Genomic DNA, 26,740 nt, shown 5'->3' with positions numbered 1-26,740 from the left:
TAGGGCCCATTGGAATATACATAGTAAGTTGTCCACGTGTTGGTAGTTCGGTGGCTGGTGTGGTAATATCATAAGATAGAAACCAAGTTCATGCTGTAATCACCAACAGTGTATCAACACTTAAGAAAGAGCGAATATCTCGAAGATTAATGTGTGCCGAAATAAACTATTGGTGAATACTGAATGAATTTGGCTTCAGTTTTATATAATGTATTATATATATATATATATATATATATATATATATATATAATATACTCTCTAAAAAAAATCGAGTGAAAATATTCACTCTTATAGGGGATGGCTAGTAACTGATCAGTGGGAATCAGTGGGAATGCTGGAGGATGATTGTTCCAATCCTTGTGGGATTCATTTAAGAGTACATTATCTATTGTTGTGTGAAAATTATTTGCTTCAGAATGGTCTCATATTCAAGTAATGTGCGGTTTAATGTTTCCAGGTTAGCGTGCCTGGTCAGTGACGGGGCATTAATCTGCACATTACTTGAATATGAGACCGTTCTGAAGCAAATAATTTTCACACAACAGTAGATATATAATGTACTCTTAAATGAATCCGACAAGGATGAGAACAATCATCCCTCAGCATTCCCACTGATCGGTTACTAGCCATCCCCTTAAAAAGAGTGAATACAAAAAAAGAGTGAATTTAGAGTGAAATTGGAGTGAATTTTGAGTGAAAATATTCATTTTCACTCATTTTGGAGTGACCTCAGGGATCACTCGAAGATTTTGGAGTGATCCCTGGGGTTTTGTACGTAGCCTGGGCTATATTATGCTATACGTTAGAACCAATTGTGAACCTACCTATTCTAATAACATGTAATAAATAAGTTTCAGTCCACCCCCTTCGCGTAGTTTCATCGTACCATACGGGTAGGTTCCATGCATGTACAGTGGAGGTGTAGCTAGGTAGGTTCACATATTGCAGATTGGTTCTAACTATAGCCCAGGGCTACGTACAAAAGGTACGAGTTGCCGTACGGCCGCCTATGGCTACGCCATTACTAGTCAATGTGTCCGTGTCGAAAGTTCATTTTGCCCCAAATAAAACTGACTGTCAGGTAATTATTTATATGAGTGTTATGAGTGTTGTGAATGAGGTGGGTACTCACCGATGAAAACTCCTATGTATTCCTCCATTCCGCATTCCTCTAGAAAAGTGCACACCAAATTCGAGTCATTACTACACCAAAATGGGTTACTTACAATGCGGGTAACGACACCGTATCAGAGTGAAATTATTATCTTTTGATTCGGAAATCCGTGTCATTTTGCACCTGACTCCATTTCCGAGTCAATTTGACACTTTCCGAGTTAATTTGACGCCACAGAAATGACTCGGAAAGTGACTCGGAATCCGAGTGAAATCATTTGACTCGGAAGTCCGAGTAGCTTTCACTCGGAAGGAGTTGACTCTCAGCTGGCGCCATTTCCGAGTCATATTTCACACTTTCCGAGTTATTTTTGACGCCGCAGAAAGAGTGTATACATGCAAGTTATATTAACCTTAAGAGGGTCGGGCGCGGAATTCCCCGTATCGCGCAATACTGTATACGCCGAATATTTCGCGAGGTTTTTATTTTCGCGAATTTCGCGAGTCCGGTGCTATTCGTGAAATTTTACCAAACATACCCTTCAAATTCTTTATAATGCACTCATATTACCCCATATTGCCTAAAATACTTTTATATTGTGTGGGGGAATTGCGGTGTTATCAAAACAAAGTCGATATTGTTATTACAAAAACGTGCTGTATAATGGATCATCATCATCATCAAGTTGTTTTGAAAGTATGGATATCTTTGCATCAATGTCTGTGACTGCCGATAATAATACGTTCCACTCTGTGATGGTCCAAGTCAGCTGTGAGATGGAATCTTCTACCTATAACGGTATATTCAGTTAGTCAAACACAAATAAACAACACAAACGTAAACCATGCAGAACATTTCTCATTTTTTCCCTTTTTTATTAATGCTGTAACACTTTGAGTTTTTTTTGTTGTACAGTAATGTAAAAGTATCGCAATTTATTTCGTATACACTGTCTCAATGATGCTTTTATCTATATACAGTGCTATTTACAGAATATCTATACAATGGCTGTATAAGCTGCAATGAAAATAATGGTCTTTGAAGGTGGTATTGGCGCATATTTGGGAAAGTACACTTGGCATATGATGAGAAGTCACATGGTAATTCATTTGTTGATCCCTATACGTACCTGTCCTGCCAACAAAAACATATTTGCTCTGAGAATTTTATGCGTTTTATTCTTGTTATATACATAAATCTTATCAAAATCACATTTCTACCACAAGAAAGTACAGAACTTATACAATCTCAATAACAATGAAGTTTTGAGAGCAGAGAGAAGTACACTTTTACTTTCTCACTCATTCAGACAAGTTTAAGTTTGATTGTGTTTGTCGCGTTTTTGTCCCCTGCCTGAGTGCCGCTCCCCAAACTGTCTATGCACTGTATACATCATCACAAGCCTTTATCAGGGCCGACACCATACATAGGAATACATAGGGTGCCACCATTAATTGCCCCCCCCCCCCATCCTTTCCGGAAGTGGCAAGAGAAAAAAAATTCAATCTTAAAGATTATGAGCGCTAAACCCGGAAGTGCAATGGCACCAGAAGTTGCGCTGAAGGCCCTTTTTTCTTTCTTTCTTTCTGTCTTTTTTTTTTTTTTTTTGCTTTTTTGCTTGTTAGCTGATGAAACCCGTAAGTGGTGTCAAAAGTATAAAGTGCCCCCTAACCCAACCCCCACTTTTGAAAATGTGGCGCCGGCCATGTTTACAGACACTTTACCTCGCGAAATGTAGGCCTACATACAATTTTTTATCAAAAGGATTAATATATTAGATGCATATAACAAATATACATGTATTCAGGTTCTAATGAACATCCATAAAATTGCTGAGAGATGTATGTTTCACGGACAGTCGCTGCTGGATAAACAAGTCTGAGGTTCAGGCGGTTTTGACCGGCCCCGTTGACAGCGTGTAAACTTCCCTCACTGCGACCGCGTTGCGTTTTCTGCGTCTGCCTTCCCCGCAAGCCTGGGCGCAGTCGGCTGCCGAGTCGGGACCTCTGCAGACTTGTACGCGACAATGCATGAATACCTACAAAGAAATGAAAAACGTGTCATTTGGCTCGGTAAGGCTTGGACTCCGAAGCATCACCGATTGTAATAGTTATGATACGTTTAGAAGTCAATCATAACAAGACTTTATACAGGCAGGAACCGCGAGTATACAGGGTTTATGTGTACAATAGAACTAAGTATCTGAAGTTTGCGTCTGAAGTTTAATAGTCAAACATGTAGCATTACTGTGAAATGCGTTATAGGCGAATTGGACGATATCACTACAGGAATTTCCCATCTTACCATCATAGCGAAGGTATACATACACAGGCATACTCTGTCATCAGTAAACGTAATGCATTATAAGATGTCATTGAAATAACGTGATGATTTACCTCGCTATATTCTGCAATGGGGCTGAAGGATTCAGCAGCTATAGGTCGGAATCTTGGATCATCCACAGAGGCGCCGATGCGAATTGTGTCATCAATACCACACCTGAAACAGATTAGCACATATTATTATAGCAAGTTTGCAGTATGGTATTTGGTATCATGTCTGGTATTAATGATGGTAATAGCAACGATAACAGTTATGATTTTGACAACAGAGACCCTAATATAGACCAACGCTTCTCAACCTCTCACCTTTTTTTTTCTTTTTCCTTTTTTTTGTTCTAAAAACAGAGGCGCACCTTGGCTCCTATAATTTTTTTTTTCCGAGGCCCAGTTATATACAATACAAAATCAAAATATATTTAAATCTATTTTTATTTATTTATTTTCCTTTTTGCCGACATCGTGGCCCATTGGATGAGATGCAGGGTGATCTTAGAATATATTCAAATTTTTTGCATGCTCAGATCATAAAAGATACCCTTAACAACCAACAAAGCTTGCCGGAGGCTGGACCTTTCTAGCAACAACCAAGTGAATTCTTACGTTTTGTCCTTTCCAAGATTAAACACAGCACATAGATTACTTTGTGCCAGATGTGAATTCTTTTTTCATGTTATACTTAAACATGGAAGTGTCTTTTTTGTAATTTGATGTTAACGGGACTGTCATGAGTATTTATACTCTCTGACTATGAGGCTGTCTCTTACCCATCTTGGATAATGCTTTTGCTGTGGGGATCCTCCGGATTTGGATTAGGAGTAGTCCAGCACGAATCCACGAACACCCCCGATTCCATCGTGGAAGTGACATTCACTGCGAAGAAATTCTGCCCCTGGGTTCCTTCCAGGATATCCGTCCATGCGTCGCCGGAAGAAAAGTTGCTTCGCGCGTCGTGGATGAAAGTGTCATCCATGTACTGCGTGAGACTGAGCGTCAAATTGCCCAACACGCTGTCGGACAGAACGAGGCGACTGGGGTCGAAGTTGTCGTCACTTAGAGATGACGCGCCGATGACGCCAACCTGCTGCTGGATGACGCACTTGAATGGAAGATCGCGCAAGGGGTGGACAGGTGTGACAACGTCCTCGGCAAACAGCAGCGAATTAGAGAACGTTACCGTGTTATCATCCTCCTTAAGATGGGCAAAGAGAGAAAGGAGGTGGACAGGTTCACTGTTAAAGGGGCTGTACAGTACTGGTTGAGGTGGGGATTCATGTTTTTAACATTCCTAAGTGAGATAATCAGAAACCTCTTATGAAATATGAAAGAGCATGTAATTTTAAGAAGGATTCAACGTTTATTTGATGAGAATTGGTTTCCAAATGGCTGATATATCCCCCAAAAAGTGATAATAATAAAGGCGACAGGCCACGCCTTTTATTAGGATCTCTTTGTTTTACCTTGTTTTTGGATATCTCAGCAATTTCAAAACCGATATTCACCAAAATAAACTTTTGATACCCCTTAGAATTGCATGCTCTTTGATATCTTACAGAGTGGTTTCTGAATATCTCGCAAAACGTTAAAAGCTAAATCCTCACCTCAACCAGAACTGTACATACCCTGTAAACATGGACATTGCACATTAGAGTACACCATATTATCACACACACCCACATAATACATGATATTGATGTATAGAATGTATCAGGGCAATAACCCCCGAGGACAATTACCCCCCCCCCCCGCTAAATACTGGTTAGTGATAAGGTTAGAGTAAAGACTAGGGTTAGAATTAGGCTTACACGATTAGAGTTTGGGTTAGGGTTAGGGTTAGATTCAGGATCCGGATTAGGGTTAATGTCAGGGGAAGGGTCTTGGGTAACAGAAATAGATATCATTTAATGTTCCCTCATTAATAAACAGGATCTGAATGGGGAATGAATGAAGAAATGTCCTCACCAGTACATTTGTACCACACGAATCAAATCCTGTCTGCAAGACAACCAGTGCGCCATCACTTTCAACGTCCACGGTTCCTTTGCAAGTGACGTCATTAAGGGTGACGTCATTTGGCCGATAAACCAGGAAGACCGATGTATCCAAGGTAACGCTCATCGATGTGTTGTAGCACTGAACTGTATATCCTTCGACACGAAGAAAAATCATCAAAGATAATATTATAACGAGATGTAGATGTTAATTTGCTCGGCACCATCCCCAGCTGATCATTTCGTCAGAATAACATTTTTTTTTCTTCGGTTATTTGGCACTGAACCAAATGCGCAGTTGAATTATAATCTGTTAAAAAAAAATCAGGTAAAGGTTCTGACAGGACTGTGTGAAAAAAGAAAAAAAAAGTCTTGGAGCCTTTATAAGTCCTATGACTGTCAGAGGCAAAATGGGACGAATCTCAAGACGTTTATTTCTTGTAGACCTGTCAGCAAGTATAATGTGTAATAGAATCAATATAGCCTTTGTCACAAAATTATGTACACACTAGTAGTTATGTACATATGTATGATGTACTGTATGCATGGCTGTTTTAATGTGTATGTACACAGGTTGACCAGATTCATGGAGAACATTCTATATGGTATAGATATAGTACATACAGGCTGACCAGATCAGAGGAGAATTTTCTATATAGGTGGTATACAATGTAGCTATACAGTACATGCATGTAACAGGAAATACATTATAGCTCACTCAATCTAGAATGATTCACCCATTCCAGAATGTTCTGGGAAGTGCTTACATGTTTGGCTGAGGGAGGCACTGTCCCTGTAGCCCAATGTGATTGGTAGTTAATTTTGACAATGATGTTATGCAGTGAGTCATCCAGGTTTCCTGGAACTAGGACTTGCCAGTATGTTCAGGTGTGTAGCCCAGGTTGGAGAGAGTTACAGAATGTGCTAGAAGGGGGTGAATGGATAGTATATAAGCCAGAGAAATTCTGCAGTAGGCAGAGTACCCAACACCTCTGCTCTGAGAGTTACGTCACTTCTGGCTCTGAAGCGACTTGTTATAGTCAGTCCTGTGTTACCTGCTGACCTGTTATGTTTGTGGAGATAAGGCCTGGGAGACATTTTGCCTGCAGATAATTAATTTGCCTACATTGGAGATAGACTCCATTTTAATGTCAACGGACATTGTTACGGCGAAGCTGTGACGGGCTGGATTCCTAGCTGAACATTATTGAGCGAATCACCATTCAACGCATCGACTGGACGTGGTCGTCATTAACGTTGGATTCTGCACATTTCACTGTGAACATTACACCGTGGATCTATTGTGGATATATTTGTACCCTGGATTTATAACGCGGACTATTGTAACCTGTGCCTCTGGATTTACGTCGAAGGAATCATTCATCGGTGCATCGCGGATCATTCATTTGTGCATCAAGCATCGTATTTGGACACTACCAGGGAATTATAAAGACCTCATGATTTAACAGTTAGCTGCAATACGTGTAAGTGATTCCACTACTGACTTTATATTTGTTTCTAATGATCATTATTGTACTGATGTGAAAACCGATTACGAGTCTGTACCCAAAATATCACCGTTGATAAACCGCCTGAACATTAGTTGATTGTTTCTTTTGTGCGATCATTCTCAGAGTGATTTTGGTCATAACACCTTGCATTAGCAGACATCGGATTTCAGACAATGTACGAGTCCTGCTGCATTTTGCCTTTCTTATCTTCTTGGACAATGTTGGCTTACCTGCAGGGGGAAGGTGGAGCGGATTCTCTGCGGGAACGTAGACTCGCTTCAGGTTGTAAGCCACAGGGTAGGCGCGGCTGCTCAGGTAACCCGTGGCGTAACCAATCACCAGAAATTTGGCCTGAGGATCCGTGTGGCTCATGACATGGCTGCCTGACGCCGTGAAACCATGAATGACAGCCGCGATGCCATCAGAAACCACTCTCCACGTCTTGGGAGAAAGATCCGCTCCGTCCAGGCGTAATCCCGACACCTGTGTGTCTGAATTAAGAACTATGACTGTTACGTGGTCCTCGAACATGGATGAGAACCTGACGGACCCTGACATGAACTGTTCAATGGGCGGAACGACAACCATAGATGGGTCGCCGATGAAATCCCCTCCCCAGAATCCTTTCATGAATTGGAGGACAAGGACGGGCTGCGTTGAGGTAAAGAAGAGCTCGTCTTCTCTCGTGAGTATTAGTTCGTGTTGCTGTCCGGCTTCGAGGTGAACCCTTCCCAGATCGGGCGCTGAAAACTCAATTCTCGTGTCGTTAAAGGCCGCTACGAACTTGAGAACGTAGCTGGATCTGCGTTGCATGAAAGGCGCCACAACGAAGTGCTTTCCCAGGGCGTGAACAGGTGGCAGCTGCTCGACCAAGTAGTCGCAGTACCTTATTCTTCGAGGTACACGAGAACACTCGCTTCCGCTGACGACTGCTACGGGCATATCGGACCTTATACGCGTCCCTGACAAATCCTCTTCACTCATCACCTGGAACGACTGGTAGGCTTGAAGTTGGAAAGTGAAGAGGCGGTCTGGTCCGTAAGACACGTAACCGTACTTGACTTTCTTGCTGAACGTAATCTGCAGAAAAGCTCCCTCTTCGGCCGCAGTGACCACAAAGCCTGAACGGTACCTTGGGAGATGAGGTTCGTAGGTGCCGATGACGTAATCCGTCCCGAGACTGCTAGTCGGGATGGGTGTGAACGCGCCAGAGTTCACACCTGCTTCCATTTGCACATGGACGCCGATGTCGCCATCGGCTTGAATGCCAATGGTGTTCTTCAGTCCAGTACCACGCGAAGTAACCGACCGCGGTAAGTCAACGCTAACCTCCCCATTTCCTGGGACGATGATCCGGCGACGGACCGTACCTTCGAGAGCCACAAGCTGTGCAGTGACCTGCTCACCCGTCTGTGATGACAAGTAGAGCCTCTTCGAAGGGCGGCGCGTGTACAAGAAATCGGACGGGATCGAGAAGACAAATGTCTTACCTATTGTGCTGGGGCGGTCGATCGCACCTTTGAAGAGAATAGACAATAACGTCAAAGATACGTATTAATCTCTAATTGATTTTGTGTACAACTGTGGTCTTTGTAAAGGGGGAGGGGTGGTATTGCCGACTGATAGAGGATATAGGGAAACAAAAAAACTTCATTATATGCGCATCGGAAGTAGGTATATTGGAGGTCTTCTAGATTCGACGCATGACGTTCTGGGGACTCAAAACACGATGTACTTGTGAATTAAAGCCTTACACACATAAAACAATTATAGGATGAGTTTGAGCGTTCGTGTGCAGGCCATTGACGGCGTGTACGAAAACTGTTGTCTGTAGGGTAAAGTTTCAAAGGTAACTGTTGATCTGAATGTCTATACTCAAGTATAAATAGATATGATCTGCCCAGTTAATGTTCCCTTTACATTCAGTTTGATCCAAATCTATTCTATTTACACACGTCATCCATTACTTGCTCGTAAACCAGGGTTGCGGCGGCTTACATATCTGTGCTAATTTTATCAATTTCTTTCCTCTTGTATTTCTCGAAACTTTGCATCGTCATTCAGAATTTTCTTTCCGTAAAATGTAAGACATTAATAACAACATAGAAGCCGCAAATAGGCTTTGTTATACTTTCCTGACTTTGTTTGAATAGTGTACACGTTACTACATCACTGAAGGGAGTTTTCTTTCAAAACGCACATCATACCTTCAATTTATACACGGTTGATGTATAGACTATAGGATAGAGACCGGTGCGCGCTTAATCTTGACAGTACATATTGTATTCACTCTGTGCGCGTGCCTATTGTCATACGAAAGTGATGGGCAAAATACAGGTAAAGGTTATACTCACGGCTTGTTGAAACACACATCACAAGAAATCCCACTAACGTAAGTGCCCTCGCAGACGGCATGGTTGGTCGTCGAGAATGATGCAAGTACACTACAATCTCTGGATTCAAGGAGATCAACATCCACGATATCGCCCGTCGATTAAGAGGTCGAGATTTCTTCCCGCTCCTTTGGCTAGAGGGGAGAGCATACCCAGTCCTCAAGCAACGGTTCTGGTAATTGATCTGTTTGGGATGATCGAAACTGCACAGAGGAAACGGCTACCCCGGCAGACCGTATTGGCGCCAGTGGCGTACGCAGGTCCTTGCTTGGAATAGGGGAGGGGATTGACGCAGAGCGCTTTCATGCTTGTATTATGTGTATATAAATTCAATCACACACACACACACACACACACACACACACACATTATATATATGTATATATATACATATAATTATATAGGCCTATACACAGACATTAACTCAATAGGGGGAGTTGATGACGAAAGCATTCTCATCAGCAAAAGACCCTATATCCCTTACTTTTAGGACATCTAAAAGCCTATATTGGTATTACAACGACAAACGGTGTTGATGAGATGCACAAGAATGAATGAGCAAAACTAAATGTATTTTCGCTCCACAAATAGATAGTAAAAAACGAAAGTTTTCATTCATTCGAGATTTTGTCGGGTTTTGCATGATTCTACCATATTGATTGACTTGTTATGTTTATAATGGTGTGTCACAGAAGTAATTCTGACATACTTTTATTGACCTTTGACATCTTTAAAATTACATAACTATATATTCTACATGAAAACTCCCCAAAATGGTAAAGCACAAAACCTTTTAAAAATGGATGAGCGGTATCGGGCATTTGGGAAGTAATAAGGCTGGCCTTTTCATCGACGTTTCATCAGTGACTAATGGGATATTCAAATAAAGCTATACTAAATATGGGGAAGGATTATGCTTTCTCACCTTTTCCCGAAAACTCGAAGAAATGCAACCCCTATCCTCCCTTTACCTACGCCCCTGTCTACCACCCCAGGTCCCGGCCGTGCGGATGGAGGGAGTAACAATGATTGTCTGCCAAATTCCGGCCTGCAGTCATAACATCGATTATTACAGGTATCGAACGACTCTAACCATGGCTAAACTGGATAATGCTTCCTTCCTTAACGGAAGGCCTTGTCTTGTTCATGAAAGGAAAAAATCCAAGGTGAGTTCTATGCACAGGAATTTTTCAGTCCGTATTATGATGTCAGTTGTTCTAACACATCCCCATGTTTAGAGCAGTTTATTCTGCTCTGTATACTCCGTTTGACAGATAACAAAGTATACCTGTACAGTCCTCTTGGCAGCACATTAAAGTCGCTATTGATACTGCATGAGGTATGGTAACACAAGTAACACGCATTTCAGTTCAGTCTGTGGTAACTTTCCACTTGTACAAATGAAAATGAAGGTAATGGATCAATGGCAACTAATTACATTGTGACAAAATCAGTGATAAATTACTAATGCAGAGATGTACAGGTGTATGAAAGAAATAACGAACTGTACCTGTAAAGTAGCCTACTTTGAAATTAACGTTTTTAATATAAACAGATAACGCATTGTACGTCTAAAAAATTAAAGGTATACTCTTTACCATTGGGAGCTGTGATTTGATATATATATATATATATATATATATATATAGCATATATATATAGCATATATATATATATATATATAGCATATATATGTTTGAGATGTCACATTCATTGTGTAGTTCCGCTTCGACGTCTCATCATGCTATCTCGACCGAAATCTTGCAGTCTGGACCCTCTTCCAACTTGGCTGCTCAAAGAGTGCCTCGATGAGCTGCTTCGGGTTCTATGACAAAAATCATCAGCACATCTTTGTCATCATAGTTCCGATACCATTTAAGACACCTCTTGTTTCCCCTCTGTTGAAGAAACCGAACCAAGATCCCGATGTCCTGAGCAAAGACCGACCAATTATCAATCTGCCATTTGTGAGTAAGCTTCTTGAAAGGACTGTGCCTACACAGCTGATGTCTTATGTTGACAGTAATCATCTGCTTCCTGCAAACCAGTCAGCATACCGCAACTTCCACTCAAAAGAAACGGAATCGTTGAAAGTGCTCAACGATCTCCTCCTTGCTGTCGACAAGGGCAATGAGGCTACTTTTCTTCTTGACTGTTCAGCTGCGTTTGACACGCTCGACCACATGTTGCTACTTAACTACGACTTGTGAGTAGTGACTATTCCATCACAGACACTGCCATCCAATGGATGAAGTCATATCTTCAAGATCGCACACAGAGGGTGATAATCTATGGGACTTGATCACCTCCTAGTTCTATCAGCTGTGGAGTTCCGCAAGCAATTAAGGATCCGTTGCCGGTCTCCTTCTTTTTCTTCTCTATACAGGTCCTCTCGCAAGAATCATCAAAATAATGTCATCATGGAGTCAACTACGCTATGTACGCTGACGACATCTGGCGATAGGGTTGCTGCTATTAACTCACTGAGAAAATGTCTCATAGACATCAAAGCCTGGTCCACTGCTAACAGACTCTGCCTAAACGAAGACAAGTCTGAACTCATCCATTTCTCGTCACAGTTTAGGACAGATCCACTATTAGATTTAACTAGCAATGCAAAACTTATGAATGTTTAACGTTTTATGACATCATGCATGGACAATATAAAGAAAAAGTAAAGAAAATTCAACATACTTTCACTTTTCTCGCTTAATGAAAGAGCACTTGCCTAACCTCTTTCAGAAAGAAGGGGAATTGGTATTACCCTTGTGTAAGTGACAAGTTGAGGAAATGCATAATTTTCATGAAAAACTAAGTTTTGTAGAATTCGTCTTTTATTTTCTTTATATTGTTGTCCACACATGACATCATAAAGTCTAGTAGGCTCCTTATCCAGTCATTACAATACCAAAACTTTCAAAAATTCTTAGCGTTTGCATCGATTGTCCGATTTTCCTCAAACTTTCACTGATGTGTTCTAGTAATGTTGCTGCTTTCACTTAATCCACACTGCTCTTTGGGTTTTGGTCTCCTTTAAGGAAAACGCTGACAAGTCAAGGTCAGGAAGCATATCGATGAATTCATTGTTTTAATTCATATGTAATTGCATGTCACTTACCATCGATGGCTCGCTGGACCGCCAAGGCCTTGAGCCTCGGCAAACCTTATTAGTGGAGGGGAAAAAACGATTGTACAACAATGCGGTTTGCTGGCTTCCGATACAGAAAGTGTTTTTGTCCTGGGAAAACCGAGGGAAATCCGATACTTTCATAATACTCATGGTTGTCAAAGGTTGTTGAACTAGTTTTAACTCAGTAAGGGACCCACGCGAACACGATTGTTTAAAAAAAATGTGATGTGTCACATTAAACAGTTTTCTATATAAATGGAGATAGAACTTTAATCTATGCTGAAGAGATATAATCAGAGTGACGCTATGTTTTATTAGCCTCTTCATCAGTGATTTCTTTGTTTTATTTTCAGTATCATGCAGTACATAATTCAAGTTCAAGTTCTTAATTAATCATAAATAGTGGCTACTTGTATTGCACAGAGGTCCACCTTTCGGTGCTCATGGCGCTTCAAAAAATGTAAAGATTAATACTTATTCATTATTTGGTATTCTTAGTTACAATTAGGTCATTTATTCTCATGGCCACATGATTAGACGCACATCTATGCAGGATATGATATCATATTTTTTCACAGTTGGTAATACCCCTCTTTATATGCATTGGTAAGGCTGAAAGTGTGTAATAAAAATGATGCTATACCGGCACTCCCAAACGATGATATTGCAGAGGCTGCCCATATCTACAGAGAAGAGGGTCTTACAATAAGCACTTTATACTACAACATTGTTTTATTTATTGATATTGTAGAATAGGGTGAGACTATCATTGAATTTTTACTTGGACTCACATAGTGAGTGATGGAAAAAGGAACGAGTGTGTTTTTTCCAAGTCGCATGAAACTTGACCTGCATGTATACTTATAAGCTATGGTGAAGAAAGCTATTGCAGCAATGTGCGAACGTCAGGTCAGGAACATTTTTTTTTTTGTTTTTTTTTGTGTGTGTGTGTGAATCGATTTGTTTATTGTCTCTCTTATGAAATAAAAAAAAAACCCGATTACAATAAAAACATATAACCGAAACAGCCACTTCAGTTTTCAGTATTCTTTCAGAGGAATATACCATTATACTGTTACTTCGACATTGCTAGGGACCCATATTGACCAGGTTGTTTAAAACTTTTACGTGTAAGGAAGAAGTAAAAATTAGCACTCTTCACCTAACCTTTGACCATTTTTTTTGTTTGTTAATCGATTGGTTTCTTGTTTCTCTTGTGTGTTTTTAAAAATATTTCATTCTCCATCAATGGGAAACACAATGTACAAAGAAATTTATACAAAACTCTTTACATTAATTTCATAATCATTTTCATCAATTTTTTGTTTTGTTTAAAAGAATATTTTATTCTTCATCAATGGGAAACACAATGTACAAAAATTATACAAATCTCTTTACATCAATTTCATAATCATTTTCATATTTTCTTTGTTTTGTTTAAAAGAATATTTTATTCTCCATCAATGGGAAACACAATGTACAAAGAAATTTATACAAAACTCTTTACATCAATTTCATAATCATTTTCATCAATTTTTTTTTTGTTTAAAAGAATATTTTATTCTTCATCAATGGGAAACATAATGTTCAAAGAAATTTATACAAAACTGTTTACATCAATTTCAGAATCATTTTCGTCAGTTTGTTTTATTTTGTTTAAAAGAATATTTTATTCTTCATCAATGGGAAACACAATGTACAAAGAAATTTATACAAAACTCTTTACATCAATTTCATAATCATTTTCATCAATTCGTTGTGTTTTGTTTAAAAGAATATCTTATTCTCCATAATGGGAAACATAATGTACAAAGAAATTTATACAAAACTCTTTACATCAATTTCATAATCATTTTCATCAATTTCTTGTTTTGTTCAAAAGAATATTTTATTCTTCATCAATCACAATGCAAAAAAAAATTATACATCACATCAATTTCATAATCATTTTCATATTTTTTTTTGGAAAACATCATGCACAAACAAAAAATTATACAAAACTCTTTACATCAATTTCATAATCATTTTCATTGTTGTTGTTGTTGTTGTTCATTTTCCATCTGTGAAGATGGCTGGATAGCCCGTATTCAGCTACACTAAGCTGGTCTTCCATGGGGTCCAGTTGGATGTGGGGTGGGACCACTTCACCGGGTTAGACACCCTGCTCCTGCGATAAATGAATGAAGCGGGATCTTTTACGTGCATGAGCTGTGACTCTCTCATACACGGGACCTCCATTTTACGTCCTATCCGAGGGACAGAGTGTTTTGCCTCTTGCAAGAGGGGACGGTATGTTTAGACTTTACACACAACATTGCTCAGTCCAGACTCGGGTTCGAACCCGGGCCGCGTGATCGTGAGGCAGACGCGCTACCGACTGAGCCAAGTCACCAACTTCATCAATTTTTTTTGTTTTGTTTAAAAGAATATTTTATTCTTCATCAATGGGAAACACAATGTACAAACAAATTTACCTTCCGAATTAAAAAAAAAACGATTACAACAAAAACATAGGGCCTATAACCGAAACAGCCACTTCAGTTTTCAGTGTTCTTTCAGAGGAATATAGGCCTGCCATTATTGTTACTTCGATATCGCTAGGGACCCAAGACTGACCAGATGTGTTAACCGGGTGATTGTCGTTATTCCGACGGTTCGTTAATGAATTGAGGTTACTATTCCGAAAGTTCGTTATTCCGAAGTTTCGTCAACCCGAAGAGAAATACATATGCCCAAGGTTCTTCAATCCAAAAATGAAAATAAAATGCGTACCAACAAACCTAGGGAATCGAAACCTTACACACATGTCTGTGTACATTGAGGGTATAATGATTAATGAAAAAACAAAATCTGCCATAGGGAACCAAAAAGTCTTTAATACATCACAAATTGTGTGTACCAGAATTTACCGTTTAAAATGCTAACGTGCCAAAAAACACACACACACACACACACACACAAAAACTCACGCCTCGCTGCTCTCTGACCTTTTCAATCTTTGCAGACTGCAGTGAAGGCCTTTACGGAAACACTATAACAAAATATAACGACACGAAACAAAACCAAACAATTAAAACATGCACGGAATTTGTTGCACGATGGTTTACTTCACTTGACCGAATGAAAATTTAAAAAAAAAGTCAGAAGTGGGCTTGCAAGACAATACGAGTATATTGGGACAGGTCCTTTGGAATCAATGCGTTTCGATTAATAGGGATCCTCCAATGGCACTCTCTGATAAAAGATGGCAATGACAAATGATTGTAGGGTACAGTCATCCTTTTGTCCTGGAAGTTAACGGGGAAGACAAAACGAAAACAGAAAAGGACTTACCTTTCAATAAACAACAACAACAACAACAACAACAAAGCTACATCCATCTGAAAATTGATCGTGCAACATGTAAACGGCTGTCTGCGCTTTTGGGCATGACGCCAAACTTGAACTGTACGTAAAAACAAATATGTAATACAGTGGAAATAGTAATACGATGAGAATGCTGTGTTTTTAGATGGCTAAGTTACTATAAAGATGCAAAAGATTGTCTCTTCATAGTGGTTGTTAAGTCCTTGCTGATGGTTAATCTTGTCGTAACTCAGTGGAGTGTGTGCATGGTCCCTGGATGAGTTGCGTCCAGTGATTTGGATAGACCAATTAAATGGATAAAATCTACGTAGCGTATTCAACAATGCTTTAGGCAAGGCCTGACACAAACCTTTTCTTTTGGTTCAAGTTCAAGTTCAAGTTTATTTCCATTTTTCGCCAAGAGCATGATATACGTCTCTCGTTCTTATTAAGCGGCAGAAATAATGTAAACAAGACAATGCGAATTGAACAGAGTAAACAAAGATTGAAACCATGCAGTGGTGTATGGGGGGGGGGGGGCAAGGGGGGCACGTTCCCCGGGCGCCATTCCTTGGGGGCGCCAAAAACGAAAAAACGGGGGAAAAAACGAAGAAGAAAAAAAACACACGATGAAGAAGAAGAAAAAAAAAACCTAGCCCGGACGGGGGAGGGAGAATGTGTGGGAGGGGGGGGGGGGGGCAGAAAACCAAATCAAGCAAGATAAAAACAAAACATGATGATGACGCGGACAAATGACAATGTTAATTGTGTTCACACAAGAATTCCATGTTTTGTAAGCTGAATTACAAACATTTTCGGCTCGCTCGCTCGCCAAGATTTATATAAAAAGAAGAAGATGAGAACAAAACGTGATGATGACGCGAACAAAATAACAATGTCTATTGTGTTCACACATGTCATTCTATATTTAGCAGGCAAAATGTTACACGGAGCAGCGGCTGCAATTTTTTTTTCGTTCTGAAGCGATCCCCGATTGGATCAAAAGAGGGCGCCAACGGTTTCGAACATACGGGGGGGGGGGGGGGGGAAGGGGTGCCCCAAATAAACCCTATGAATCAAACAGGATAAGAACGAAACGTAATGATGACGCGGAAATATTCAAATTTCGGCTCACTCGCTAGTACTAATTTAGAATATTTTTTTAAGTCGTCAGTTGGTATAAATCGTTTTCTATAAGGCCGTCACTATAATCTTGATTAGAATTTAAGATTTAATTACCAAAAAATGACAAGAATTCCATGTTTTGTAAGCTAAAATACAAAAATTTTCTGCTCGCTCGCTGCGCTCGCTCGCCAAAATTGATCAAAATTTATTACATTAAAATCACCCTCAATACATCCCTTTTAAGTGCTTGAAAAAGCATATCATGTGGACTTTTTTTAAAGTCCCTATTCTACCGGGATGGGTTTGGGGTTGAACACTTTTTCAGAAATTAGGGACACAATTTTTGCGCTTGCCCCGGGCGCCGTTTTCCCTAGATACGCCACTGATTGAAACCTTATAGTAGGATTAATTATACATTGTAATGGGTACTGAAATAATCAAAGTAAAGTATCAATATACATTATACGAAAAATGGTGGAAACCTCCAGGGAAAAAAAAAGATCAATGAAAAAAAAAGTATTGGTTGAAACAATAACAACAAAAGTTTGGTAGCCCACTAAGGACAGACGGACGAACAGACACACACACACACCCACAAACAACAAAAACAAATAAACAACATGAAACGAGACTGGCATAGCAACAAGACTACATTCAAAGGACTGACTTGACGAGACAATAATAAAAAAGACTAACATAATAACGAGAAAATAAAAATGGACGGGAAAATACAGCAGAGACAACGAACTTCGGAGGTTTGAAGAAAAAAAAAAACAGATCCATTGTGACACCGTTGGAAGAAGAGTAAAATAGGGGAGCATTAACAGGAGCTCATTTCCAAGTTGTGACAAATCCACTTTTAATAATTTTCCACCTTTCTGCTATTATTTCATATCTTGTGCTGAAATAACGCCTCAGTAGAGAAATTGCGCATAAAGATATGTGAAAGAAAAAACACATCTTCTCCCTCATGTTTATAGTGGATTGAACACATCTCGGAAACAAACCCTACAACTTGGGAGTTAAATGTATAACCTATAGCTTTAGAATCCAAAGGGAGTATAATAGACAGAAAAGGGATCAGATTGAAACACACATACAAAGAGACACGTTTAACATGTTTAAATAAACTACATACCAAACACTAGACACGAATATATAACATTTCACTTCTCACTATAACACGTTCAACCCCCTTGGTTCCAAAACAAAGTGAGGTACAGATGATAAAGATAAACGCATGTTAATGGACGTGATAATGGACGTACACTATGACAAAAATAAAATTGCACTGTGAATATAGTAATATCATCACTCCATACATTTTCATACATAATTTCCAAGAATGCCTCTTAACCTATATACATGGCTTATGCAAAACAGAGTAACAAACTTAGACTACGTTGTGGACCACATCACACCCGATGATATAATATTTCATATTAAGTAAAGCAATATCTTATTTGAAACCAGACATCTCTATTGCATAGTTTTTTTTATTCACATTGAAAGTTTACAACCATTACAACGCCCATATCTCAATAACATTCCCTCAGTTTGAATTCTAGGCAAATCCTATAGGCAAAACTTACACATAATTCTTAATTAATTTCGTAAGTGTAAATGCTCATATACGTGTTATATTAGGAAAACCGCGGTTATCAAAACCCCACACGACATTAGAAGTAGTGACCGCTTTCACGAAGTACAAGTATTAAGTATATCATGCATCGTATACGTACCACCTGTTATACATTAACATTAAATTTTGTCGCTAAAGTGTATGCGTCTTCGTTGCTCTTGGAATGGCTGAGCCGTTGTAAATACCTTCAAGTGCACATGGTATCATCCCACGTCTTGGTATGGGAACCGTGTTCAATGTAGAGTTTCTCTGGAAAAGGGATCCTAGGTCAGTGGTGTTCATTCTGGGATCTGCGGTTTCGGCAGGTAGTGTACACGAGGTTGCACGCAATGAGAAATGCTACAAGAAGTTGAACGCCACCAAGCATTTGAAACGATGAGTTGTAGCTTCCAGTAATCTCGAAAAGGCGCCCTTTATAGTTTTGAAGATAGAGGTGAAGTAAGTGAATGTGGATGGTGAAAGAGCGTTTTCCCAATCATTTCCTCTACAGTCTAAATGATGTATATCACTAGGCCTGAATAGCTCAAAAACATATTTTGTCAATATGTAAGAAACAATTCTATGACCTTTGTTTGTTCATTTTTCCATCTGAGAAGATACTGGATAGCCCATATTCAGCCACGCTAAGCTGGTCTTCCATGGGGTCCAGTTGGATGTAAGGCAGGACCACTTCACCTGGTTAAACACCCTGCTCTGTGCGATGAATGAATGAAGCGGAATCTTTTACGTGCAGGAGTTGTGACTCTCTAACACACGGGACCTCCATTTTCATCCCGAGGGACAAAGTGTTTTGCCTCTTGCTAGAGGGGATGGTCAGTGATTACACACAACATTGCTTAGTCCTCACTCGGGTTCGAACCTTGACTACGTGACGTTTTTGGAAGGGTAAAGTTGAGGCCCACATTCTTCCATAAGGGACAATGGAGTTGGCCTTGCTCAAACTGTATTCAGAAACCTACATCCATGTGTGATAAAGATCTCACATAGACTGTAGAAACATGAAAAAATATCTATAACATTTTCAAGTTATTCCAATCATATTTCAAGACCACTAGGATTTTGTCAAATGATTATTCTGGTAGAGCTAATTTTTCCTTCAAATGGCACGAGTTTGATTTTTCTCACCTGTTGCAAAAGCCGATGCCGTTCTGCCAAGACCACTAAAAACGAAGCCCCAACTCACTGCGGCAGGGAATCTCTCACGTCCAACCGCCAGACAAAGAGTGGCTAAACTTGCTGGAAAGAAGACACCGGTCCCAGCACCTACCATAACTGAGCCAGCAATGAGCGTTCCATACGTGGTACATAGCGGGTCCAGGAGCAGCGCAGTGGCCATTAGTGTGGACATTATCATTAACAGTTGATTTGGAGTCAGCCATTTCTTGTCGATGACAAAGCCGTGGGTAAACTGAAGGACCATGAGGGAAATGCCACCTGCCGAAGCCACAAAAGTGGCATCGAGGGGTTCGAAGCCTTTTTCAATCACGTGTGGGATTAGGAAGATCAGCCAGCCAATAAAAGCGAACCGTCCGGCGAACTGAGCCAGTAGGATGAGAACTGTGGGCAGGTCCTAGAAGATGGACAGTCCCAAGAAGGAAGAAATTGTTCTCATCATGCTTGAAATTCTTCCACCAGAAGAGGGGGTAGTATTTTTACGCCATCTTGAAGGAGATATTCTCCTTCATCTGAACTTGCCGCTGGTCCGTTTTTTCCATTTCTCCGTCTTCTCCATGTTCTTGAGGTTTTCTCGTTTCCCTCGCTATTTTCATCGAAAGGCTTAAAGAGCATGGCGCAGACGATCGAATGTAGGCAAAGACCTCCGAGAAGAAGGAAAGCTCCCCGCCAGCCGTAGATATCGACGAAAATCTGGAAGAGCGGTGGGATTATCACTATGCCTAAACCCGATCCGCTGTATGCGATACCGTTGGCGATGCCGTAGTATTTATCGAAATACTGGGGAATGATGGCCACCGATGACACGTAGGCCATTCCGAAGCCTACACCTGTAAAGTAAATTGAGATAAAGTTTGAAATTAAACTGAGATATGCATGTATATGTCGACATTCCGGCATAAGACAGTGCATGAACTCACTGAAATGTTTCGGGAAAAGTTGGGTGAGTATGATCTTCCTTACCGGATATAACGAGGCAGACTCCCGTTTCGGCCAAGGAAGACACTCCAAATAAAGCTATAATCCCGCTAGCTCCCAGGATCCCTCCGATTAGGGCGACGGTTCGATACCCCATCAGACGACAGAGTCCGCCAGCTACTAGGCCTGGGAAGCATTTGGAAAGCAAGTATATTATGATGCCATTATGAGTTTCTATTTGACTGCATAACTGTGAAGCTATCAGTATAGGCGCATGTATCAGAGGCGGGTGGTATCTATCTACCGTATGCCCCCCCCCCAAAAAAAAATACAACGGAACCCTCCGTTACGATAACTTTAAAAATGGGGAATCAATCCAAGTACAATTTCAGGGTATGAAACTATAACTTATTCCCCACATCTTATAGAAAACTCCATCCGATTTGCTTCAGGAAGCACAGAGAAATGAGGATCTTAGAAGAGCATGTCGGGAATCTCTTCCCTCCAAGTTCTGTCCACGGTATTCACACATTGATATGCAGTTCCAAGAGCATCCTAGCGCTAAACTTGGAAGAAACAGACTCATGGCATGCTGTACTACGATCCACATTCGTCTGTGACCACTTAAACCAGATTAAATGTTGTTGTTGTTGGTTTTTTTTTGGGGGGGAGGGGGTGAAGTATATGTAAGATGTTATATTTTTAGACATTGATTGTTAACCATTAACGATCGCCCCGTCACTGTACAGGCATGCTAACCTGGAAACATTAAACTGCATATTACTTGAATATTAGACCATTCTGAAGCAAATGATTTTCACACAACAATATATAACGTACTCGTAAATGAATCCCACAAGAATTGGAACAATCATCCCCCAGCATTCCCACTAATTCCCACTGATCAGTTACTAGGCATTCCCTTTAAGTCATATGATGCAACAGAAAGAAACTAAGTTTTTTTTTCTGAAGTATGTGGGTTTTATTTTTCCCTTCTTTTCTCATTTCCCGCACACTTGTAGTTTCAAGCTATTCACCTATGTTTTTCCTTTTCCCTGTGAGGTGCTCACATAGTACAAGCACAGTCTTTTGAGTGGGTACCTCCATTTTTTTCACAGAATGTATCCAATATGCTTGTATAAAAAATGCCTCACTTTGCAATGACTACTGACATGTATATATTATTCCTTGCTACCTATGAATCATTCCTTCAAAATAATGCATGTCGAATTTATACGTTTTGTACATTCTGTTGAAAGAAGTGAAAATAAAATCTTTAATTTGAATTTGAAATATTATATATATATGTGTGTGTGTGTGTGTGTGTGTGTCTGTGTGTGTATGTATATGAGTGCGTGTGTTTTAGTCTTACATGATGTTGCATAGTAAAGGGCAAATTCATCATTATCACCTTCATTACCTGTGAAATCTCCAGCTGTCATGAATAGCGAGCTTATGGTTCCCACCTCGGCCTCCCCGGCGTCGAACTCCACGCAGAGTATGGGCAAGAAGACGCCCGGGCATTTCGACATTCCTTGCCGAAGCACGAAGATCAGCATGGATCCCAGGACGACGACCCAAGCCCATCCGCCATCTGGAGTTCGTCGTCGCTTTCTCGTCTTGTTCGACCCGCCATCCTGCGACCGTTCATTCGCCTCTCCAGGATCGTCTGAAGTAGAACTTTCACATTCCATGACTCGTCGGTGTCCAAATCGGGTGCTGTTCGTTATTCCGAAGATTCGTTATTCCGAAGGGTTGTTAATCCGAAACACGCAAATTCCCTATACCTACAGGTTCGTTAATCCGAAAATGAAATAGGGTTCGTTAATCCGAAAATTTGTGTCTTTGTTCCGAAGGTTCGTTATTCCGAAGATTGGTTAATCCGAAAATGAAATTCGGAACTATGAACCTTCGGAATAACGAATCTTAGGAATAAAGAGCCTTCGGAATAACGAACCTTCGGAATAACGAGCTGTAACCGTCCAAGTCCACCGTCGTGACTACTGCCACAAGGATCTGGTACGCGGTGTGAGTCTTGTGATTTTTCTTCTTCCCCACGTCCATCGCTTAACTGAGGCAAGAGCGAAAATACGAACCAAGCTAGGCAATGACTTGTGTTCGCTGTAACAAATATAAATGACAGATACACCACTTATAAACATATATATCACAATTATTTTCATATCAAAATTCTCGATAGAAAATATTGTACTAACACGGTCGCTAACTCTCCGCCCTGCAGTCCTCCGTCCTAAAGCAAAAACTCCCTTCTACGAACCTTGTCGATTCAGTGGACCCGCAATGTTAAAAGCAACAAGCACTAAACGTACGCGTAATCGTCAAGACGATAAACGGACGAAATTCGCCCACGAAATTTGAATAGCCCGATAAAAGTCGTAAACGCTATAAATTGTTTCTTTTGTTTTTCTCTAGAAATCATTGTCGCACTACTAACAATTTATTGGTATGTTTTCAAAGGAAAGAATGGTAAACAAAGGTCTTGCTTTACCCTAGAGATCTCCTTTGAGCTTTGGTAAATTTTAACAAAAACACTCCACAACTTGGGAGAAAAAAAGCGCTATTTGAGCACATTCTCCTACCATTTCGAAGGTCCAAGATAATAATTGGTTTCCTCGTGGTTTCCCATTTGTTAGGGAAAGCGAAATGTCTCTCATTGTTCAACTTGCTTGCAGATTAAAGGACAATGATGTTACTGGAATAAGGGATTTTAGCGTACTTGTAGAAAAAAAAAATGAAAAAATATCTGAAACTTATAAAAAACGGGTCTGTGTCACAGCCGGTGAAAGCATGTGATGGTTTGTTGGTCCAGTGTTGACTACTTAAGTACGGCACTCAGACAAAATAGCGCAAAGCACAATGATTCCGGGATTCAAGTTTAATTCCGGTCTTCCAAATTCGGATGCAAATATGGTGGTGGTACAAAGGACACATAACACATCAACTTCCACTCTACTTAAATGCCCGCTTCATCCCAATCTCCTAACTATTCACACTCCGCAGTGAAAACCTAACTACTGCTTCACAATATAGCTTTCACATGTATTTTGTCATAAACTTTGCTCTGGTTACCGACGACATAAATCAACACCTACTTCTTTAACACAACGCTCACAATAACTCCTCTGAATCCGTGGGCACAATTTACATCGGGATTTAACCGAAGTCCAAAATATCTTCCTTCTGGAATAAACAAAACCTGATTAGTGTCGTGCGGAATTGCCTCCGTGATCAGCGAACACGAAAAAGTTCCCGACGTTCGCTGCAAAGACCCAGGGCTCAACCTCTCGCGTCGAGGCGACGATTTATGATGGATCTCTCTTCCTGTCTCAAAGTGGCCCGAGGACACATGCTCACGTCCTGGAGTTTCCTTAAGGCCTTGTCACACCTTTCCAGGTAAGGTACGCGGGCTTGTTGCGAATAGGGATTTTCCAGCACCCAGGAGAATTTTCTGCGGGCGGACAAGGATGTTGAAGAGTTCCGACCTTGCGTCTTACTGCTAGACGCGTCCTATTTACCTGCTACTTGCTTGTATTCTGTGTGACCTGCGTGAGAACTTTGAAACCGATCCATTTTCAGCTACGATCGACATCGTATACGGGGACTGCGAAGTACCTGCGTGGGAGTTGCCTGCGAGGTGCTGCCGGAATGAGTTTTGAGCATGTTCAAGGCCTTGTCACACCTTGTCTGGGGGAAGCCTCGCGGGTTGACTCGCGGGGGGAAATTTTTGCTATGCGGACCTTCCAGCAGTTGGCCTGCACCTGACAGTACCTAGCGCGTAAATCTCGCCCGTAGTTGCCCGGAGGTGCGCACGCAAGTCCGATTTACACGCAGCCAAATTTTGAGCATGAACAAAACTTTTTCCGGGTGAGTCGCGGGGATTGCCCGCAGAGGTCCACGCAGAACGCCAGTAGGAGGCCCTTACTCGCAGGCAACTCACACGCAGGTACTTCGCATCTGTAACGCAGGTACTTCGCAATAACCGCATGCGGCCAATATAATGACATTCTGTGGAACTTCTGCCATATCTACCTTCAGGGGGATTCCTTGACCGAGTTGTCAACCCTCACTCGCCACCCATGCGCCTGACACGCAGGTCACACGGAAGTAGAACGTAAGTAGCACGGGTCCAGCAGGTAAGACGCATGCAAAACTTGCCCAAATCCTTGTCCGCCTGAAGAAATTGTCCTACGTGCTGAAAATCCCCACACACAACAAGCCCGCCTAGCTTGTCCGGAAAGGTGTGACAGGGCCTAAACTTGGCTGCGGGGGAATAGGACTTGCGTGAGCAACTCCGGGTAACTACGGGTGAGATACGTTCTAGGTAATGTCATGTGCGGGTCATCTGCGGGGACCTCCGGGTAGTTAAATTGTTCTTCGCAAGTCCCGACGTTCGGAGCCAAGTTTTGAGCATGGCCAAAACTGGCCTTCATTTCAGTGTAAACGCGCAAAAGGCCAAATGCGGGGCCAAAATTGGCCGCACATTTGGCCACGCTCTGGAGGTGGTCTCGGCCGCGGCCGAGCCCGGCCTTTTCTCAGTGTAAACGCAAACTGGGCCAAATGCGGTACCGAATTTAGTCTGGCTTCCAGACCCTCTGTCCGTACTATTTCGCTATTCAGGATATTACCGCCCCAACGTCGAAAACTAGTATTGGTTTTGTCCTGCAAAGGATTTTTCCTTCGACTTCGTCGCCGCCGCGGAGTATACTTGGCAAAGGGTCTGGAAACCATACTATACCAAAATGCGTTTGTTTACAAGCAGAGCGCCACTGTTATACGACAAAATACTGAGAGGTTTGAATTAAAAGCCCGGGCCGAGCCCGGCACTGTAAAGGCCGTGTCCCACCTTTCCGGGCAAGCTAACCGGGCTTGTTGCGAGGAGGGATTTTCCGCACGCAGGAGAATTTTCTGCGGGCGGACAAGAATGTTTGCGAGTTTCGCACCTGTTTCTTACTTACTAGACACGTACTACTTACCTTCTAGTTGCGTGTATTCCGTGTGACCTGCGTGAGAGCTTTGAAACCGATCCGTTTTCTGTTACGAGCGACTTACAGGTACTGAGATGTACCTGCGTTGGAGTTGCCTGCGAGGTAATGCTGGTAAGGGTCTCATACTGGTGTTCTGCGTGTGCCTCTGCGCGCGAACCCCCGGGTGCCATGACTCACTCGAAACAAATTTTGAGCAGAGCATGCTCAAGGCCTTGTCATACCGCATCTGGGAAAGTTTTGCGGCTTGACTTGCGGGGAAACAAATTTGCTACCCGGAACTCTCCGCAGTTGGTCCGCACCTGACAGTACCTAGCGCGTATCTCGCCTGTAGTTGCCCGGAGGTGCGCACGGAAGTCCGATTTAACCGTAGCCAAGTTATGAGCATGACCAAAAAATTTTTCCGGGTGAGTCGCGAGGATGCCCGGAGAGGTCCACGCAGAACGCCAGTAGGAGGCCCTTAGTGGCAGCACCTCGCAGGCAACTCCCACTCAGGTACTTCGCAGTCCCGTATGCAGCCAAGATAATGACATTCTGTGGGACTTCTGCCATTCCTTCAGAGGAATTTCTTAACTGAGTTGTCAGCCCCCACGCGACTGGTACAAAGGTCACACTCACACAGTATACTCGCAAGTAGAATTTAAGTAGAACGCGTCCAGCAAGTAAGACACGTGCACTGACTCTCTCAAATCCTTGTCCGCCCTCAGGAATTTCCGGTATGCTGGAAAATCCCTACACTCAACAAGCCCGCGTAGCTTGCCCGGAAAGGTGTGACAGGGCCTAAGCATAGTTGCGGGTAAAAAGATTTATACGTGCGCACCTCCGGGCGACTACGAATGAGATACGTGCTATTATAGGCAGTGGCGTATCTAGGGGGGGGGGGGGCAAGGGGGGCACGTGCCCCGGGCGCCACTCCTTGGGGGCGCAAAAAAAAAGAAGAAAAAAAAGAAAAAAGGAAGAAAAAAGGAAAAAAAAAAAGAAGAAGAAGAAGAAGAAGAAACAACTCACCGGAAAGGGGGGGAGGAAGAATGGTGGGGGGGGGGGGGGGGGCAG

General features: G+C 41.5%; 2 protein-coding genes across 2 annotated transcripts; both read right to left on the bottom strand.

Moving 5' to 3' along the window:
• Positions 1 to 3,002: 3,002 nt before the first annotated feature.
• On the bottom strand, positions 3,003 to 9,445 carry LOC139716680 (uncharacterized). The gene is made up of 6 exons (XM_071628209.1): positions 9,313 to 9,445; positions 7,189 to 8,475; positions 5,419 to 5,603; positions 4,224 to 4,648; positions 3,514 to 3,616; positions 3,003 to 3,155 (listed from the first exon to the last, which is right to left on the bottom strand). Exons 1-6 carry the CDS (start codon positions 9,431 to 9,433, stop codon positions 3,003 to 3,005), a joined length of 2,274 nt encoding a protein of 757 aa, XP_071484310.1. The 5' UTR covers positions 9,434 to 9,445.
• A 1,650-nt stretch (positions 9,446 to 11,095) lies between these two features.
• On the bottom strand, positions 11,096 to 22,378 carry LOC139716679 (monocarboxylate transporter 12-like). Its single transcript, XM_071628208.1, has 4 exons — positions 22,105 to 22,378; positions 20,250 to 20,596; positions 19,777 to 20,163; positions 11,096 to 11,176 (listed from the first exon to the last, which is right to left on the bottom strand). The coding sequence occupies exons 1-4, from the start codon at positions 22,376 to 22,378 to the stop codon at positions 11,096 to 11,098; spliced, it is 1,089 nt and encodes a 362-aa protein (XP_071484309.1).
• Positions 22,379 to 26,740: the final 4,362 nt, after the last annotated feature.

Source organism: Diadema antillarum, unplaced genomic scaffold (assembly GCF_040938485.1).
Source record: "Diadema antillarum isolate AM-2024a unplaced genomic scaffold, OU_Dant_1.0 scf00000069, whole genome shotgun sequence".
Classification (NCBI taxonomy): domain Eukaryota; kingdom Metazoa; phylum Echinodermata; class Echinoidea; order Diadematoida; family Diadematidae; genus Diadema; species Diadema antillarum.
The sequence above is the reverse complement of the archived record's forward strand: the minus strand, read 5'-3'. Positions and strand labels throughout refer to the sequence as shown.

Excerpts from the sequence above, each read along its gene's own strand:
- LOC139716680 (XM_071628209.1), bottom strand. The coding sequence starts at position 9,433 with ATGTTGATCTCCTTGAATCCAGAGATTGTAGTGTACTTGCATCATTCT. Across the intron at positions 5,604-7,188 it reads GCTCCACCTTCCCCCTGCAG|GATATACAGTTCAGTGCTAC; the intron begins GTAAGCCAACAT and ends TTCGTGTCGAAG. Across the intron at positions 3,156-3,513 it reads CCATTGCAGAATATAGCGAG|GTATTCATGCATTGTCGCGT; the intron begins GTAAATCATCAC and ends ATTTCTTTGTAG.
- LOC139716679 (XM_071628208.1), bottom strand. The coding sequence starts at position 22,378 with ATGGAATGTGAAAGTTCTACTTCAGACGATCCTGGAGAGGCGAATGAA. Across the intron at positions 20,597-22,104 it reads GACAGCTGGAGATTTCACAG|GTGTAGGCTTCGGAATGGCC; the intron begins GTAATGAAGGTG and ends TTTACTTTACAG. Across the intron at positions 20,164-20,249 it reads AATATCTCCTTCAAGATGGC|GACCTGCCCACAGTTCTCAT; the intron begins GTAAAAATACTA and ends TCCATCTTCTAG.